At 36.3% G+C, this 16,277-nt stretch overlaps 1 protein-coding gene across 2 annotated transcripts in view; it reads right to left on the bottom strand.

Annotated features, from left to right (window-relative positions):
- MTMR9 (myotubularin related protein 9) overlaps positions 1-16,277 on the bottom strand; it is a 54,071-nt gene that overhangs the window by 14,562 nt on the left and 23,232 nt on the right. For both annotated transcript variants that reach the window (XM_044225051.1, XM_044225052.1), the window contains 5 exons: positions 11,646-11,819; positions 9,423-9,640; positions 8,412-8,573; positions 5,817-5,958; positions 3,813-4,033 (listed from right to left, as the gene is read on the bottom strand). In XM_044225051.1, coding sequence (XP_044080986.1) covers positions 3,813-4,033; positions 5,817-5,958; positions 8,412-8,573; positions 9,423-9,640; positions 11,646-11,819 — 917 coding nt within the window. The remainder of the gene's footprint in view (positions 1-3,812; positions 4,034-5,816; positions 5,959-8,411; positions 8,574-9,422; positions 9,641-11,645; positions 11,820-16,277) is intronic.

The following is a 16,277-nucleotide window of genomic DNA, read 5'->3' as shown; positions in this document are numbered from 1 at the left end:
CAGAGAAATCACATTATAACATTATAATATTTTACATGTCCAGATTTAAAATTACAAATGATGCAAACAACAACAACAACAACAACAACAAAAACAAACCCTAAAAGTATGGCCCATTCTAGAATAATAGAAATTGTCCCTAAGAAAGCACTGACTTTGCATTTCCTAGAAGAAGACCTTAGATCAACAGTTTTAAATATGCTCAAAGAGCTAAAAAACAAAAAAACAAAACAAAACAAACCCCTAAAAAACTAAGGACAAAGAACTAAAGAAAACCATGAGAATAATGTCTCAAAACCTAGACTTTATCAATAAACAGACAAAATTATAAAATAATATCAAATAAAAATCCTGGAATTGAAAAGTATAGTATGTGAAATTAAAAAAAACAAAAAACAAAAAATCAAACTCACTAGATGGTTTTAATAACAGATCTAAGCAGGCACAAGAGTAAGCAAATTTGAAGAGAGCTCAACTTAATTTCCCCAATCCAAGGTGAACAAAAAAAGAATAAAGAAAAATGAACCAACAGAGCACAATGGGAATCCCGGAAAGAGAAGAGAGAAAGAATATATAAAGAATTAATGGCCAATTGGTCAATCATACCTCAATACCAATAGAAAAAAAATGAACATAAAAAGAACCATATACACAAAAATATTAAGGGCTGAAAACTCCCCAAACTTGATAAAAGATATGAATCTACACATTTAGAAAGTTCAACAGGCTCCAGGAAGGATAAAGGCAAAGAGATCTATAAGGAGACACATTATAGTCAAATTGACAAAAGCCAGAGAGAATCTTCAAAGCAGCAAGAGAGAAGCAACTCCTCACGTAGAAGGATCCTATATCATCCCTCTACAAGAGATTTCTCATCAGAAACTATGGAGGCTAGAAGGGACAGCAATGACATTTCTGAATTGCTAAAAGGAAAAAAAACAAAACCAAAACCATCTACCAAGAATTTTACAACCAGGACCACTATTCTTTAAAAATGAAGAAGAAATTAGGACATTCCCAGATAAATAAAATCATTGCTAAGAAGACTTGCTTTACAGGAGAAATGCAAAAAGGAATACTTCAAGCTAAAATGAAAGGACACTAGACAGTAATTCAAAGCCGTATGAAGGAATAACTCAGAAAAGATAACTATATATGAAGGTATAAAAGTAAGTTATTAGGTGGGAGGTTGGGGTACCAGGTGGTGGGTATTATAGAGGGCACGGCTTGCATGGAGCACTGGGTGTGGTGAAAAAATAATGAATAATGTTTTTCTGAAAATAAATAAATTGAAAAAAAAAAGTAAGTTATTATTGTATTTTTGACTTGTAAGTCCTCTTTTTATTTTCTATGTAAAACAGATAAAAATAATAATAAACCCATGTCAATGAGCAAATAAGAATATAATTATATGTAAGAATGTAATTTGTGATAACAACATATTGGGGAGTGGAGCTATGGAAGAGTGAAGTTTTGCATGCCACTGAAGCTGAGTTTGTATTCAAAGTAGATAGTTACAAATTTGGGGTATTAGTTGAAATCCACCTGGTAACTAGTAAAAAAAAAATTAATACACACAAAATAAGAAGGGAATCATGACAGTACACTATAAAATATCAAACATAAAGGAAGGCAGGTAATGGAGGAGATGAAAAACAAAAGAGGCATAAGACAAATAACATCTCAAACTGGCAGAAATAAGCCATTCCTTTTCAGTAATCACTTTAAATATAAATGAAGTAAACTCTCCAATCGTAATGCAGAGGTTGGCAGAATGGACTAAAAAACATAATCCAACTATATACTGTCTACAAAAGATTTACTTTTGATTCAAAGATGCAAACAGATTGAAAATAAAAGGATGAAAAAAGATTTTCCATACATAGTAACCAAGAGAGAGCTGAAATGGATATATTACATCAGATGAAATAAACTTTAGGACAGAAACTCTTACAAGAGACAAAGAAGGAGATTTTAAACTGGAAAAAGAGTTAATCGACCAAGAAGATATAATAATTATAAACATATATGTACTTTGCACGAGAGCCACAAAATATCGGAAGCAAAAACCCACATAATGAAACAAAGAAACAGATCATTCTACAATATAGTTGAGAACTGCAATATCCCACTTCTGACAATGTACTGAACTAGACAAAAGACCAATAAAGAAATACAGTGCTTGAACAAAATATAAGACAAATATAGAACACTCTGCTCAATGAGATCACGGTACACATTCTTCTCAGGTGTATATAAACATTCTTCTGGAGAGATCATAGGTTAGGCAGCAAAACAAACCTCAATAAGTTTTAGAAGACTGAAGTCATACAAGTACCTTCTCCAACTACGACAGCACGCAGTCAAAAATCAGTAACAGATGAAAAAACACAGATGAAGGAAAATGAAAACACAAAATCCTAATACAACATATGGTGATTCAGTGGAAACAGTGCTCAGATGGAAATCTATAGCAGTAAAAATCTACATTAAAAAAGAACAAAGATGGGGCGCCTGGATGGCTCAGTCAATTAAGCATCTTCCTTCGGATGAGGTCATGATCCCAGGGTCCCGGATCAAGCCCTGCATAGGGCTCCCTCCTCAGCTGGATGTCTGCTTCTCCCTTTCCCACTGGCCCTCAACTCCCTGCCCCACCCCAGCTCGTGCTCTCTCTCACTCACTGTCTCTCTCCCACTCAACTGTTTCTCTCTTTCAAATAATAAAAAAAAAAAGAAACAACAAAAAAAGGAACAAAGATCTCACATTAACAACTTTTAAATCAGTAACTTTATACCTTAAGGAACTGGAAAAAGAAGGGCAAATTAAACCAGTGCTAGCTGAAAGAAGGAAAAAATAAGTGGAGAGAGTAGGTAGATGAAATACAAAACAAGACAACAGGGAGCATTAGTGAAACCAAAGCTGGTTCCCTGAAAAGACCAATGAAACTGTCCTTTAGCTAGAATGAGAAAGGAAAAAAGAGAAGAGGAAACCTTTTGACTATACCTAATTGAGATGACCAGTTAAGTACCTTTAAAGATCATTCTAATAGGAATCTTCTAGGGGCACCTGGGGGGCTCAGTGGGTTAAGCCTCTGCCTTCAGCTCAGGTCATGATCTCAGAGTCCTGGGATCGAGCCCCATATTGGGCTCTCTGCTCAGCGGGGGGCCTGCTTCCCTCTCTCTCTCTGCCTGCCTCTCTGTCTACTTGTGATCTCTCTCTCTCTGTCAAATTAAAAAAAAAAAATCTAATACGAATCTTCTAAATAAACCTATAAACTTGACCTGTCTGGACTGTGAATCAAGGAGAATGTCACTCTGGGCCTGAGGACAGTTTCCAGGGGTAACAGACAAAGTCTGGAGCAGGAGCAGGGAAACCTGTATTATAGCCCTCCTACTGGTGACCAACTGGCTGTGTGTCCCTGGTCAAGTCAATTAACTTTCTGGATATTCCCCTCCCAATCTATAAAACTGGATGGAAGTTTGATTATACGTTAAGGCTTCTACCAGATGTAAAATTACTGTGATCTTACATGAGGAAATTAACATTTAAAATGGTTACCCAGTTTACTCAAAGCTTTTAAATCAGTGTATGGACTAATTTTAATCTAACAGAACAAGTCTAGGGCATGTTCTCACCTAGCACTGGACAGGCTCCTAGTAAGAACACATGTCATGTAATTTAATTTATACTAACTGTAACCTCTACCATCTTATAAATAATATCAATGTAGGACCAAATTCTCCTCTCTTTCAGGAAGTAACCAAAACAACCACAAGCAGAATGGTCCCCATCCATGTAAGCAGTGTACCCACCTTTCACTTTCATTGTTGCCCAGAAATGTTCCAAACTGTGAGGCATATGCATGCTCAAAGAGCATGATGAGGAAATTCTCATTAAATTCAAAAGAGCAAGGAAACTGACGAAGTATCTGCCACACACAATCCAAGAAGAGAAGAAATACAGGTGACTCCCACTTCTGCTTACTATTACAATAGGCTGACTGTGCACAGCGCTGTTGGAACGGGTGGCCAGCCTAAGACAGAGCAAATGGAAATGTGACAGTCATAGCCTAGTGAGAGCACATTATAGCACACTCTATTAACATTATTTTAAACAACTGCAACAAAACTCTTATTAGATGGAATATCATATAATCTGGATGGTTGCTGTTTAATGATCTCTTGGTTTAAAACGATTTTCAACAACTGGGGAAAACAGGACTTCCAAATACTTTACAAGACCATGCAGTTGAGGCATAACCATAAAATCTGCAATTATCCTTGGTGAACTCTATAAAATAAAATTGTCTAGGTCTCTAATTTGTAGCAAAGTCAAAGAATATAAGGTCTTTAGGTACCAAACAAAAGACAGCTACCACCTTTTATCTCTCCAAAGCGTTGCAGATTATTGTAAGCTACATAAGTGTCACTACTGAATGGAAATAAATATGGGGCTCTTACATACCAACTTTATAAGGTCACTCTTGTTTTAATTATATATGGAAAAAAGTTATTGTCATGAAAAGATCTTTATAAGTACTTTTATATTAGAGATAAAATTGTTCCTAGTTGTCCTCTTCTCTCCAAAGGAACTGGAAGAGTCTGCCCTCTACTGACTAAAGGAAATTTAAGATCATTTGGCTCTCTCCACCCAGAACCTTATTGGCCTTACCCCAAATCACACCCTTCTAGGTATTTCACACACTTGCTTTCCTTTGAGTCCTTAAGCTACCTTATCACAGGGTGATATGCTTGTGATATGCTACCTTATCTTTACACAAAGAAAATGTCATAAACATTTACCAGTGGCTAATGGTATTTTGATACCCATCAAAATGGTAATGTAAATCACATTCATTTATTCGTTTGCTCTACATCGTGAGCAATGTTGCTTAAGCTATAGATTTTAACCAAATATTTGGGATGGTCTTGAATACAGATATAGGTTAGTTGTTAAGCAGGGTAGACAGACATGGTATACATAATAGCATTAACATATAATAAATCTAAATTTTTACTAGAAGGGTCAGAGATGATTTTTCTCCAGAGATAATTCTACTTTAAAGATCTATCTAAACATTTGTTCTTAATCATAACCATTTACTAAGTTACACAGTATGTATACATTTTGTAAGTCAACCTCTGACTTGCAGGATTTCAATCTATTTTACAAGGCCTTTTTTCAGTTGTCATTCAGCATTATGTAATGGCACTGCATTATGTCCTAGGGGTAAAAGAGAAACCATCGGGCATGGTTCCCTGACCTCAAAGGAGTCACTTTATTTGGGTCTCATTTAGGGAACAAGGTATGAAGACAATGGATTGATCTTTAGCTGTGAAGAAGGTTAAGGTCCCAAAAAAGACTTCATAAGCGCAGCGACATTTAGCTGTATCTTAAATAAAGCAGGAGGATGTCACCTGGTAGGGCAAGAGGATAGGGTGGAGCCGGACGAGCAAAAGGCAGAAAGCTCTAGAGCATGTGCCTTATAATACAAGTCCTCATGCCCACTTCCTGCTTTGTTCATGTTTTTTATCTCTACACTATTTTACACTCTTTGTTATTTCCCCTGTAGGTAACAAAGTACAATTAGTGAGAGTTTGTTAAGGGAATGAAATGCCAAATGAGCAAAATAAGCAAAGAGAGGCACAAAAGTTGAGAGGCAGTAAAGATTATAAATGTTTATTGTGAGAAAGACAGTTAAACATATCATTTAAGCATTTTAATCAATCAAAATTTCAAACATTCTTTCCACTCCTGCAAACTGGGATCACATCAATTATTAGCAGTTCCTGTGCACACCAAGCAGCTTTTCTTACCTGCAGCCACTCTCTTTCTATCAGGGCCTCAAAACCACGGATGGTCCTGCTTCTGGGTTCTAAGATGATCTGGGCCAGGGAGGTAACCTGAAGTGTGGAATCAGTTCCTTCTGTTCCATGAATCAATATGGATGCCCCTTCCCTGATAGGAAAATCCAGAGTACAAATGGGATACTCCCAACATGGTCAATCAACTCCATTAATAACAAACATTTATTGAGTACAGTATTTCAAACTCATGCATTCTGCTCTGTCCAGTAGGATTTAGAGTTGAAATAAGGCACATGAAGAGAGCTTCTCTTAGGAAAGAAATACTATGGGTTTCAAATTTCACATGGCAAGATCCTTTTTAAGTTGTAACAACCTTCACAAAACATTTTAGTTGAATTTTTTCTCCTTTAACATAATAGGTGCTTACTTTTTCTGCCTTTAATAGCTGATTAAAGTGCTTCTCATCAAACATAGAAACATACAACTTAAAAGTTATTTTTCTGTATCTCTCTGACCTTGATTCTACCTTTTTACCATTAGCTGACTATTAAGGATGCATTCATAAACTGTAATGTAACAGAGCTAGGAAAGAAGACCTGAACCACACTTTCAGAAACATGAAAACAAGAAGAAACATTTAAAAAAAAATGGCATAAAACTGTCAATCTAGAAAGTCAGTGGCAATGATATTACTATACCATGATACTTAGGAGGAGTCTGGGACCCCATTATTCTAAAGACTATGAAAGAAATACCAAAAACTAAATTAAGTACATCTCTCCTCCTCTTCTTCCAACTCTCGTATTGAAATGACAGTGAAGGATATTTCAAGAAAAAGGAGAATAACCTCACCACTTTCTCATAAGAATTTCAAGTTTGGGGACTACTATTAATTCTCTTCCCATGTACTTATATCCTTTATGTAGCTATAACAAAAGGTAATTTTTTATGATTTCCTCTTTTATTATAAACATTTTCCCATGTTTCCACATCACCTTTAAAAGTATTATATTAATCGTTATATAATATTTTATTAGGTGATCAACTAAAATTTGCTTAAATGTTTGAAGAATTATTGAGGTTATTGCTAATTTTTGTTATACCATACTTAGCTTTTTGTCTTCTGTGAAATTATCTGAGAGTTTTTAATTTGAAAATAAGACTCCCCACCATTCACCTATGGTTAGGTTAACAACCTTATTCTTAGGATGAAATCTCATGACTAGGTAGAAGGATAGGAGCAAATATTTAAGACTTCTGATACATACATTCAATCGATACATCCTAGTTATCTGTGGCACATTTTACATTTAATTCAATTAATTTTTAATGTCTATTTTTACATTTTGAGCGATTTATTACAAAGGCAGATTTTTATGGAGATACAAATAATAAACCAGTATATATCAAAAAAGGGAACCCAAACCATGGCAAAATAAACCAAAACCTTCAAGTCGTACAAGAATGTGGAAGTTCCTATTTGTTTCTGGTGGCCAGCTGAATCTAAATAAAGGTAGAGCTAAATCCTGTTCTTCACCTTGCCTGGACCTGCAGTGTCCCATTAGTATGGCTGCAAATTCAGACAACATGGTGACAAGTGTGCATTATCATTTACAGTTCATAAGAAAACAGAAGCCTCCGCATTCACCATGCAAGGGGAAATCTTTTAACTTAGGTTATAAAGAAACAAAACCCTTCAATACTAACATCTCATCATTCTCATCCCAACACCAAGAATCTCTACCCATTACTGGTTTTGTCATTAACTTATCACATAATCTTAAGCAACCTGTTCTATGATCAATTTTTCACTAACCATAAAAACATACATACTTCCTTACATACATACTTCCTTAATTTGGAAACATCAATAAAACAAACTATAGTCTCAAGGAAAAGTGCCACCCAACTATGTGTTAGTGATACTTATACCTACCTATTGTTTCAGAGGAATCCCCTTCTTAAAAAGGGCATTCTAAGCTTCTGCAACAACTTACACCAATCCTTTTGCCCCTGTGTTCAAGTCTTCTGCCTCAAGTCTCAAGGATCAGCAACCTTCAACTGAGTGAATAAACTAAAATCACTTCACAAACTTCCTATCACTGCCCTCAGGTATGCTCAACTTGAGATCCTGATGTAACTACACATATCAAATCGTTTGTTAATAAGATACCTGAGAAATCAGAAAGAATCATCATTTTACTGTGTAACAGAATTACATGTTTCTTTTCACTGACATTTCCAAAGTAAGATGACCGGTTTTGCCCTCTGAGCACGGTTTAAGAAAAGGAAAATTGGTAGACCCACAATTCAAGGATTTTATAGAAAAAAATAGTTCCTTTAGTACTTAAAAAAAATCTGTATTATTGAAGATGTGTGATGTATGTGGTTCATTAATCATCAATTAAATACCAGACTCTATGTACATATTTCATTGATAACTGAATGTCAATGACTTATCATATGTAGTAATTTATACAATGATCTGAACATAAGGTATAGACTAGGCACAAACCTTAACACAATATATAAAGATAGTCTGGATAAAAGCAAAGTCTAGTTAGTAGTACGTGTCCCATTCCGTAACACTGAAATACACTTTACCTGTCGATACACTGAGCTGCTAGACAAGCAGTTGTAAGAATCTCTTTGATGTGAGTCAGCCAGTTCGAAGCCTCCAATCTACCGAGCCATCGGTCCATGTTATGTGTTTGGTCATTACAAGCTTCTACAAGTTTAATTAAGCTCTCCTGAAGAATGTGATACCTTTAAAAAACAAGAAAAAGTAAAAAAGAAAATGGAAAATATAATGATGAAGGAGAAACCAAGCCCAAACCCCAACCTCCAATATATCCAAGAGGCAAAGTAGCTCAAAACAGTACAAAAATATTTACCTAGTTATACAGTAATTTGATAACTAAACACTGAAAAACTAGTATTTAAAATGGTTGCAAAGAAGCTTAACATGCCTGTCATGGTAAATCACTCCTCAGATGAACAGATTAAACCAGTTCATACAGCTGAATTATCTGACTAGGGAGCGGGCCAGAACACTGCATTTTGTGACAAGTCACGAGGCCACACGACTGACATCCACAATCCTGTTCCCAGAGGTCCAACACTAGACACTGGTACCTTCGGCAGGGATGGCCAAGGCTAGCTCAGATCCCTTATTTTATTAGCTCCAACCCCACCCACCCATCCAGAAGCCCTTTAAACCTCTAGCTGTAAGCATAAACAAGAGATACAGGTAGAGGAAATAGGATGTGGGGGAGGGAAGTCTCTAGTCTTCTGACTTAGAAAACTATACTTATCTGTAGCATATCTGATCACTAAGTGTGGTGACCAGTGATCTACAAGTAGAGGAACAGACCTTGCAGTGATGAAATTGCAGAGTTTCACTTAGAGAAGGCATGCTATTTGACTAAAAGTCACTTTTGGGCACCCAAGATTAAGTTTCCTGCTTATCTCACAAAACAAGACAGGATATCCCGCCAATTTCTGACTTTAGGTAAATGGGTAGGTTCCTTCGAGAACCTGTGATCTTTTAACAACTAATGGTTCACTCTAATGCACTTCAAAAAAGAGTCCATTACCGTCTTTAGAGTCTTTTACCTCTCAATAGACTTATGAATCCGCCTCCACTGGGGATAATGAGCTTCTTGTTCAAAGCCGCCACCTTTGGCTCTAGCTTGCTGAGCGACATTTAAAGAGCGGGTGTCAATGATGTAGCCTCGTTTTCCTGCTCTGAGGGTAGCATTTATCAGCTTTTCATCTTCTTTGCACCTTCTCCCATTTGTGCCAGTGAGTGGCTGACCACTTCGCATGATTACCTAGAAGTACAATGCAGTTTAAAATTGAAGAGTAACCGCTTTGAAAGTTTCTGAAAACAGAAATGAATTAGCTAGAGGAAGGAAGAGTTATCTAAAAAACATCTGTGTGACTCTTTGAAGATGAATTTGATCCTGAAACAAAGAAATATTTCTATATATTTGCAATAGTTAAAAACTATAAAACAAAAATAAGCCCTGCACTTTAACAGTTTTTCTTATTATCTCAAAAATAATTCCACATAATATAGTATAATTACTAAACAGATCAAATATTACAATTCATTTAGTCAGTAAATTGTTTACTGGACAAGGCCTTGTAATAGAAGAATAATAGCCTATGTGCTGACAAACTTTTGTTTCAACTACATAAACAGGGTGGCAGGTTTTATCAAGAATTATAAAGAGAAAAGGCACCCATGGTAAGATAAAAAAGTTTATGCACTATTCTTCTTGTGGGAATCATTTTCATATCTTAAAAACTGTTTGTCTATTATTTATTCTCCTTTGGTCCTCTTTCATCCTTTTCAGTATTTAAAGACTTAGATGTTTCCAAAGACCATTAACTATATATTAGATAAGGTCTGGGTTTTGAAACTTTTCTCAAGAAATCAGTATTATACTGGTCTCTTCCCTGGTGAATGGTTTAGTTATTTCCACTTTACCCCATAATACATGCTGTTATCTTTACTACCTTGAAATTTAACATGATGAAGAAAGATCATCCAGAAGATGACAACAGCTAACTCCCAGATGTCGACAGCTAACTCCCAGGTAAACATGTAAATAGACACATAGTAAATTTAATATCAGTTTTCAAAATGCTTTGTAATGAACCCTGATTAACAGAAATATTGCTGAGCAAATAGGATAGATGATCTGATGTCAAAGCAGCAAATTTTTAGCAATCTTTTTATCCTAAATATCCATACTTGATTTATTATCCACAGAAAAAAGGAAAATGGAATATGAATATAACTTATCCACTAATTTACTATTGGCTTCAAGATGAGAGAAAAGAAGAGAACAGAAACATATTTAGAAAATATTTAGGGGGCGGCTGCATGGCTCAGTCGGTTAGGCATACAGCTCTTGATTTCGGCTCAGGTCATGATCTTAGGATCGTGGGCCCCAAATTGGGCTCCATGCTGCTCTCGCTTAGGATTCTCTCTCCACCTGCGCTACTCTAGCCCCACCCTTGTGCATTCTCTCTCTCTCTCAAAAAAAAAAAAAAAAGAAAAAATATTTAGGAAACATACACATACATACAGCAAGTGCTTGCCTATTCAATTACTGACTCCTGTATTTACTAAAGTTGTAACAATAACATGTGTCACTTTTCGGGACGCCTGGGTGGCTCAGTTGGTTGGGCGGCTGCCTTCGGCTCGGGTCATGATCCCGGCGTCCTGGGATCGAGTCCCACATCGGGCTCCTTGCTCGGCAGGGAGCCTGCTTCTCCCTCTGCCTGCCATTCTGTCTGCCTGTGCTTGCTCTCTCCCCCCCTCTCTCTCTGATGAATAAATAAAAAATCTTTAAAAAAAAAACAAAAACAAAAACAAAAACAAAAACATGTGTCACTTTTCTCCCTTTTGGGAAAATAAAAATGTCCACTCAATTTACCTCTTATAGGGAAATTTAACACAGATAATTAAATAAAAGTAATTAATTAAAATAAAGTATCCTACCGCTGTTCTAGTTGGAGAAATTTATTTTTCTATCTAACAGCATTATTTTAAGTGTCAAATGAACATTAGTTCCCTTTGTACTGAGTCCTGAAGATAAACCTATCTGTCCTTTCTAATTTTGAGCAGCATCATGAACAAAATTCAAAATCCTATCCTAATCACAAAACATACTACTCCTGATTCCCTCAAGTTTAAAAGAAGGAAGTCCTAACAGGAGAGACTAATCACATCAATGAACATGTACATAGAAAAGGGAGTATTTCTAAGAAAAGATCTGCAAACTAAGGCTTTCAGTGGATCAAGGAGCAGTACCATACACTTACCATTCCATTTTTTTTATGGTAATAGCTGAGTACTGGGAAGCGTCCTCCATGTCGAAATGCAGCTACCTTTCGAAGAGCTTCATCATCAATGGATTTGGGAACTATGACAATTGGTGGGTAAGAAGGGCAGACAGCAAATTCCTTATTGACATAGCTTAACCTCCATTCACTGGTCTGAAAAACACAAAATACTTCAAAGCTAAGCAAGTATTTCAATGTCACAAAATAATCTGAAAATTTTAAAGGACCTTAGAGATCAACTTCCACACAACGAAGAAGCCATCTCTCAGGAATTTAATGTAAGGATACCTAACCTATACTTGAAGGAGTTCTATTCTTCAGAATCAGCTTCCTGCTATGCTAGGGATCCTCTGTTCCTAGAAAGTGCTTCCTTTTATTGAGCAAAATGAGGCTTCTGTCACTTCCTCTATTGTTTTGACTATGATTTCAGTGCATGTTCCTATTTCACATGGCATCCTATTAGCTGACATCATCCCATTCATCCTTTCTGGGTACCACTTATTTTATTTTATTTTTGGTACTCTTCAGTATAGCAACAGGAAGACTGTAATACTCTAGATAATGCTTAACCAGAACAGATGAAAACAGAGCTACTATGTACATCAAATCTCCTGTTCTTTTCTATTATTTAAAAAAAGGAGGGGCGACTGGGTGTCTCCGGTCATGATCCCAGGGTCCGAGAATGGAGCCCCCACATCTGGCTCTCTGCTCGGCAGGGAGCTTGCTTCCCTTCCTCTCTCTCTGCCTGTCTCTCTGCCTACTTGTGATCTCTGTCAAATAAATAAATAAAATCTTTTTAAAAAATAAATAAAATTAAAAAAGGAAAATGTAGAAAGACCGGTAATATCTTTCTTAAGACAATAATGACTTAACACTTAAAAAAAAAAAGTTATACATAGGAATCAATGAACTCATTTCTAATTCACTACACTAAGTACTAAAAGTATACCATATAAAGTTATCCAATGACAACTTATTTCGAATATTAAAAATAAAAAACACTTGAAGACTGTAAAAAGTTGTTTACGTAAATTTTGATATATTCCGATAAATCAGAGCTGGCCTAACATACTGGCCATGGGTTGCAGTACCAAGAAGATAAAATTGAAGGATGTTCAACATACTGTAGAGAAAGAGATTAAAAAAAAAAAAAAACTTTTTACATGATACATTATATTTTTAAATTAAACCATTTTCACTTTTAAGTTATTCTCTTTACCAATTTTAAAGACAGTTTCTAAAAGATTTATTATTTAATAAAAGGAATTTACCTGTTTTCCTGCACCTCCATCTCATAATTTTCAACTCTTTTAGCTTTAATTCTGGAGTTTACCTCCAAATTTCTAAATAATATGATTACATTGTTACTTTTTTTTTTCATTTTTTTCCCAATTTATTTATTTTCAGAAAAACAGTATTCATTATTTTTTCACCACACCCAGTGCTCCATGCAAGCCGTGCCCTCTATAATACCCACCACTTGGTACCCCAACCTCCCACCCCCCCGCCACTTCAAACCCCTCAGATTGTTTTTCAGAGTCCATAGTCTCTCATAGTTCACCTCCCCTTCCAATTTACCCAAAAGCACATACCCTCCCCAATGTCCATAACCCTACCCCCCCTTCTCCCAACCCCCCTCCCCCCAGCAACCCACAGTTTGTTTCATGAGATTAAGAGTCACTTATGGTTTGTACATTGTTACTTCTTGATTTTCAAGATTAGGCATTATTTATTGATTTCCTACTCTGGAAAACGGTATGATCATCCACTGACCCGCAACACCACTTTCTGGCATATATTAAGTTTACATACCTAGAGGGCTCTCTATTCTGTCCCACTGGTGTATTTGCAGTAAGTCCCATAGCTTTTAGAATAGACTTGATATTTAGCAGGCTAAGTCTCTTCCTCCCTTTTATTTCCCCCTCTCCAAGACTACCTGGGTTCCTCTGAGTTCTCTGTTCCTCTCTGCGACTTTTATGAAATTTCATGTTAAAAGCCATTGCAGTTTTAATTAGACTGCACTGACCCTATGGATTCATTTGAAGACAATTACATCTTTAAAATATTCAATCTCCTTGTCCATGAGCATAGTGTCTCTCACCTTTTTAAAGCTTTCTTAATTTTTCAATAAAGTTGTATAATTCTCTCAATAAAAGCCCTGCATACTTTTCTTTAGTATATTCTTAGAAACCTTTTATTTTTGTTGCATTTTAGTTATATGTTTACAAAGTTGTGGTTGATGGAGAGTAATGCTTATTACAGTCGCAAGAATCTTTCAGCTTCCTGTGTACACAAGCATATAAGCAACAATGACAGTCTTGATTCTTTCATTCCAAGCCTTATACCTTTTATTTTTCCTTCTTGTCTTACTGAACAAGCAAGGAGTAGTGGCTGGTGGGCATCTTGTCTCACTCTTGAACTTAAAGTGAATAATAAAAGATTTGCTCTTTGTATGTTCTTATTTTGGGTAGCTTTATCAGATTTATCAGATAGCACTTATCAGATTATGTAAATTCCCTTCAACTGCATTTCTGATAAGAGCTTTTATCAAGCATAGATGATTAGTTCTAGCCTACTGTTTTTTTCTATTTTCATTTTATTACACCATTTGTGTAATTTGTCTTTCCTCTCTAATTTTGTGATATTCCCTTTACCTTACTATTTATAGCTATACTACAACACATTTAGTAAAGATTCTTTTTTATTGTCTTGCATGGTGTTTACCAAGACACTTTAAGAGCTTGTGACTTTCATTGATTCTGGAGAACTCTGGACCATTACCCATTTGAATAGTGCCTCTCTTCCATTTTCTCTATTATCTTCCTTCTGAACTCCCATTCAATAAATGCTGGATCTTTCCCCTTTATCATCCATGCATGTATCTAACTTCTCTATCACTTCCCCCAACTTTCTTGTTTCTCTGCTCTGTACTCCGAGCAATTACTTCAGATCTATATTCCAGATCATTAATTTTGTTTCTCATCAGCTACTTAAACCTTACATTAAGTTTTTTTCTGTTTTTAATCAACTTTGAGATTATTTGTATGAAAAATAAACTAGATCCAGTTAGAATGCATGATTTCACGAGTCTTGATAGTCGTATACACCCATGAAACTACCACCACAATCAAGATAACAAACATTTCAATCATCTCCCACAAAATCCCATGTGTATTTTTTACAATTTGTATCTTCCCCTCCACATCCCAAATTAGGAAATCACTAATCTGCTTTCAGTCACTATTGGTGTTTATCTAAAAAATTTTTGCCTAATCCAAGGTCATAAAGGTTTTCTCCTATGCTGTCTTCAAGAAGTTTTATAGTTTTAGCTGTTATTTCATCCATGTATAGGTCTTCCTTATACCATATCATATTCTCTTGATTACTGAAGCTTTATATTAAGTTTTTAAAATCAAGGAAAAGGTTGGGACGCCTGGGTGGCTCAGTTGGTTAATCGGCTGCCTTCGGCTCAGGTCATGATCCCAGCGTCCTGGGATCGAGTCCCACATAGGGCTCCTTGCTAAGCAGGGAGCCTGCTTCTCTCTCTGTCTCTGCCTGCCACTCTGTCTGCATGTGCTCGCTCTCACGCTCTCTCTCTCTGACAAATAAATAAATAAAATCTTGAAAAAAAAATCAAGGAAAAGGGGCACCTGGGTGGTTCAGTGGGTTAAAGCCTCTGCCTTTGGCTCAGGTCATGGTCCCAGGGTCCTAGGGTCCTGGGATGGAATCCCGCATCGGGCTCTCTGCTCGGCAGGGAGCCTGCTCCCTTCCTCTCTCTCTCTGCCTACTTGTGATCTCTGTCTGTCAAATAAATAAAATCTTTAAAAACAAACAAACAAATAAATAAATAAATAAAATCAAGGAAAGTAAACCGTTCATTTTCTTAAAGGTGTTTTGGCTATTCTAGTAACTTTGCATCCATATACATTTTCAGATAGTTCTGTCAGTACCAACCCCAAAATAAAACAGCTATTGGAATTGATAGGCTTTTCACTGAATCTATGTATCAATTTGGAGGCAACGGTCATCTTTTTAAAAATTTTTTACTTGTTTATTTGACAGAGAAAGAGAGCACAAGCAGGAGGGAGCAGCAGAGGGAGGGAGAGGGAGAAGCAGGCTCCCACTGCGCAAAAGTGAGACATGGTGCTTGATCCCAGAATCCTGTGAGCATGACTTGAGCTGAAGGCAGATGCTTAATTGACTGAGCCACCCAGGTGCCCCAGAGACAATTGTCATCTTAATGAGAGGTCAGCAAATAATAGTCTACAAGCCAAATCCAGCCTACTGCCCATTTTTGTAAGTAAAGTTTTTCTGGAACCTAGCACTACCAATTCACTGATGTGTTATCTATTGCTGTTTTCATGCTACAACAGCAGAGTGATGTAGTTGTAACAGAGACTGCATGACCCACAAAGCCTAAAATATTTACTTTGTGGTCCGCTATGTAAGTCAGCCCACTAGTGATCTTAACCATACTGTCTTCTAATCCACAAACATGGTATATCTCTCCATTTATTTAGAGATCCTTTAACTTCTCTCTGGAATGTTTTGTGTTTTTCAGTGTAAAGAATCTGTACTTCTTTTGTTAAATTTATTCCCCACTATTTTATT

Source organism: Neovison vison, chromosome 11 (assembly GCF_020171115.1).
Source record: "Neovison vison isolate M4711 chromosome 11, ASM_NN_V1, whole genome shotgun sequence".
NCBI classification, from domain to species: Eukaryota; Metazoa; Chordata; class Mammalia; order Carnivora; family Mustelidae; genus Neogale; species Neogale vison.
The sequence above is the reverse complement of the archived record's forward strand: the minus strand, read 5'-3'. Positions and strand labels throughout refer to the sequence as shown.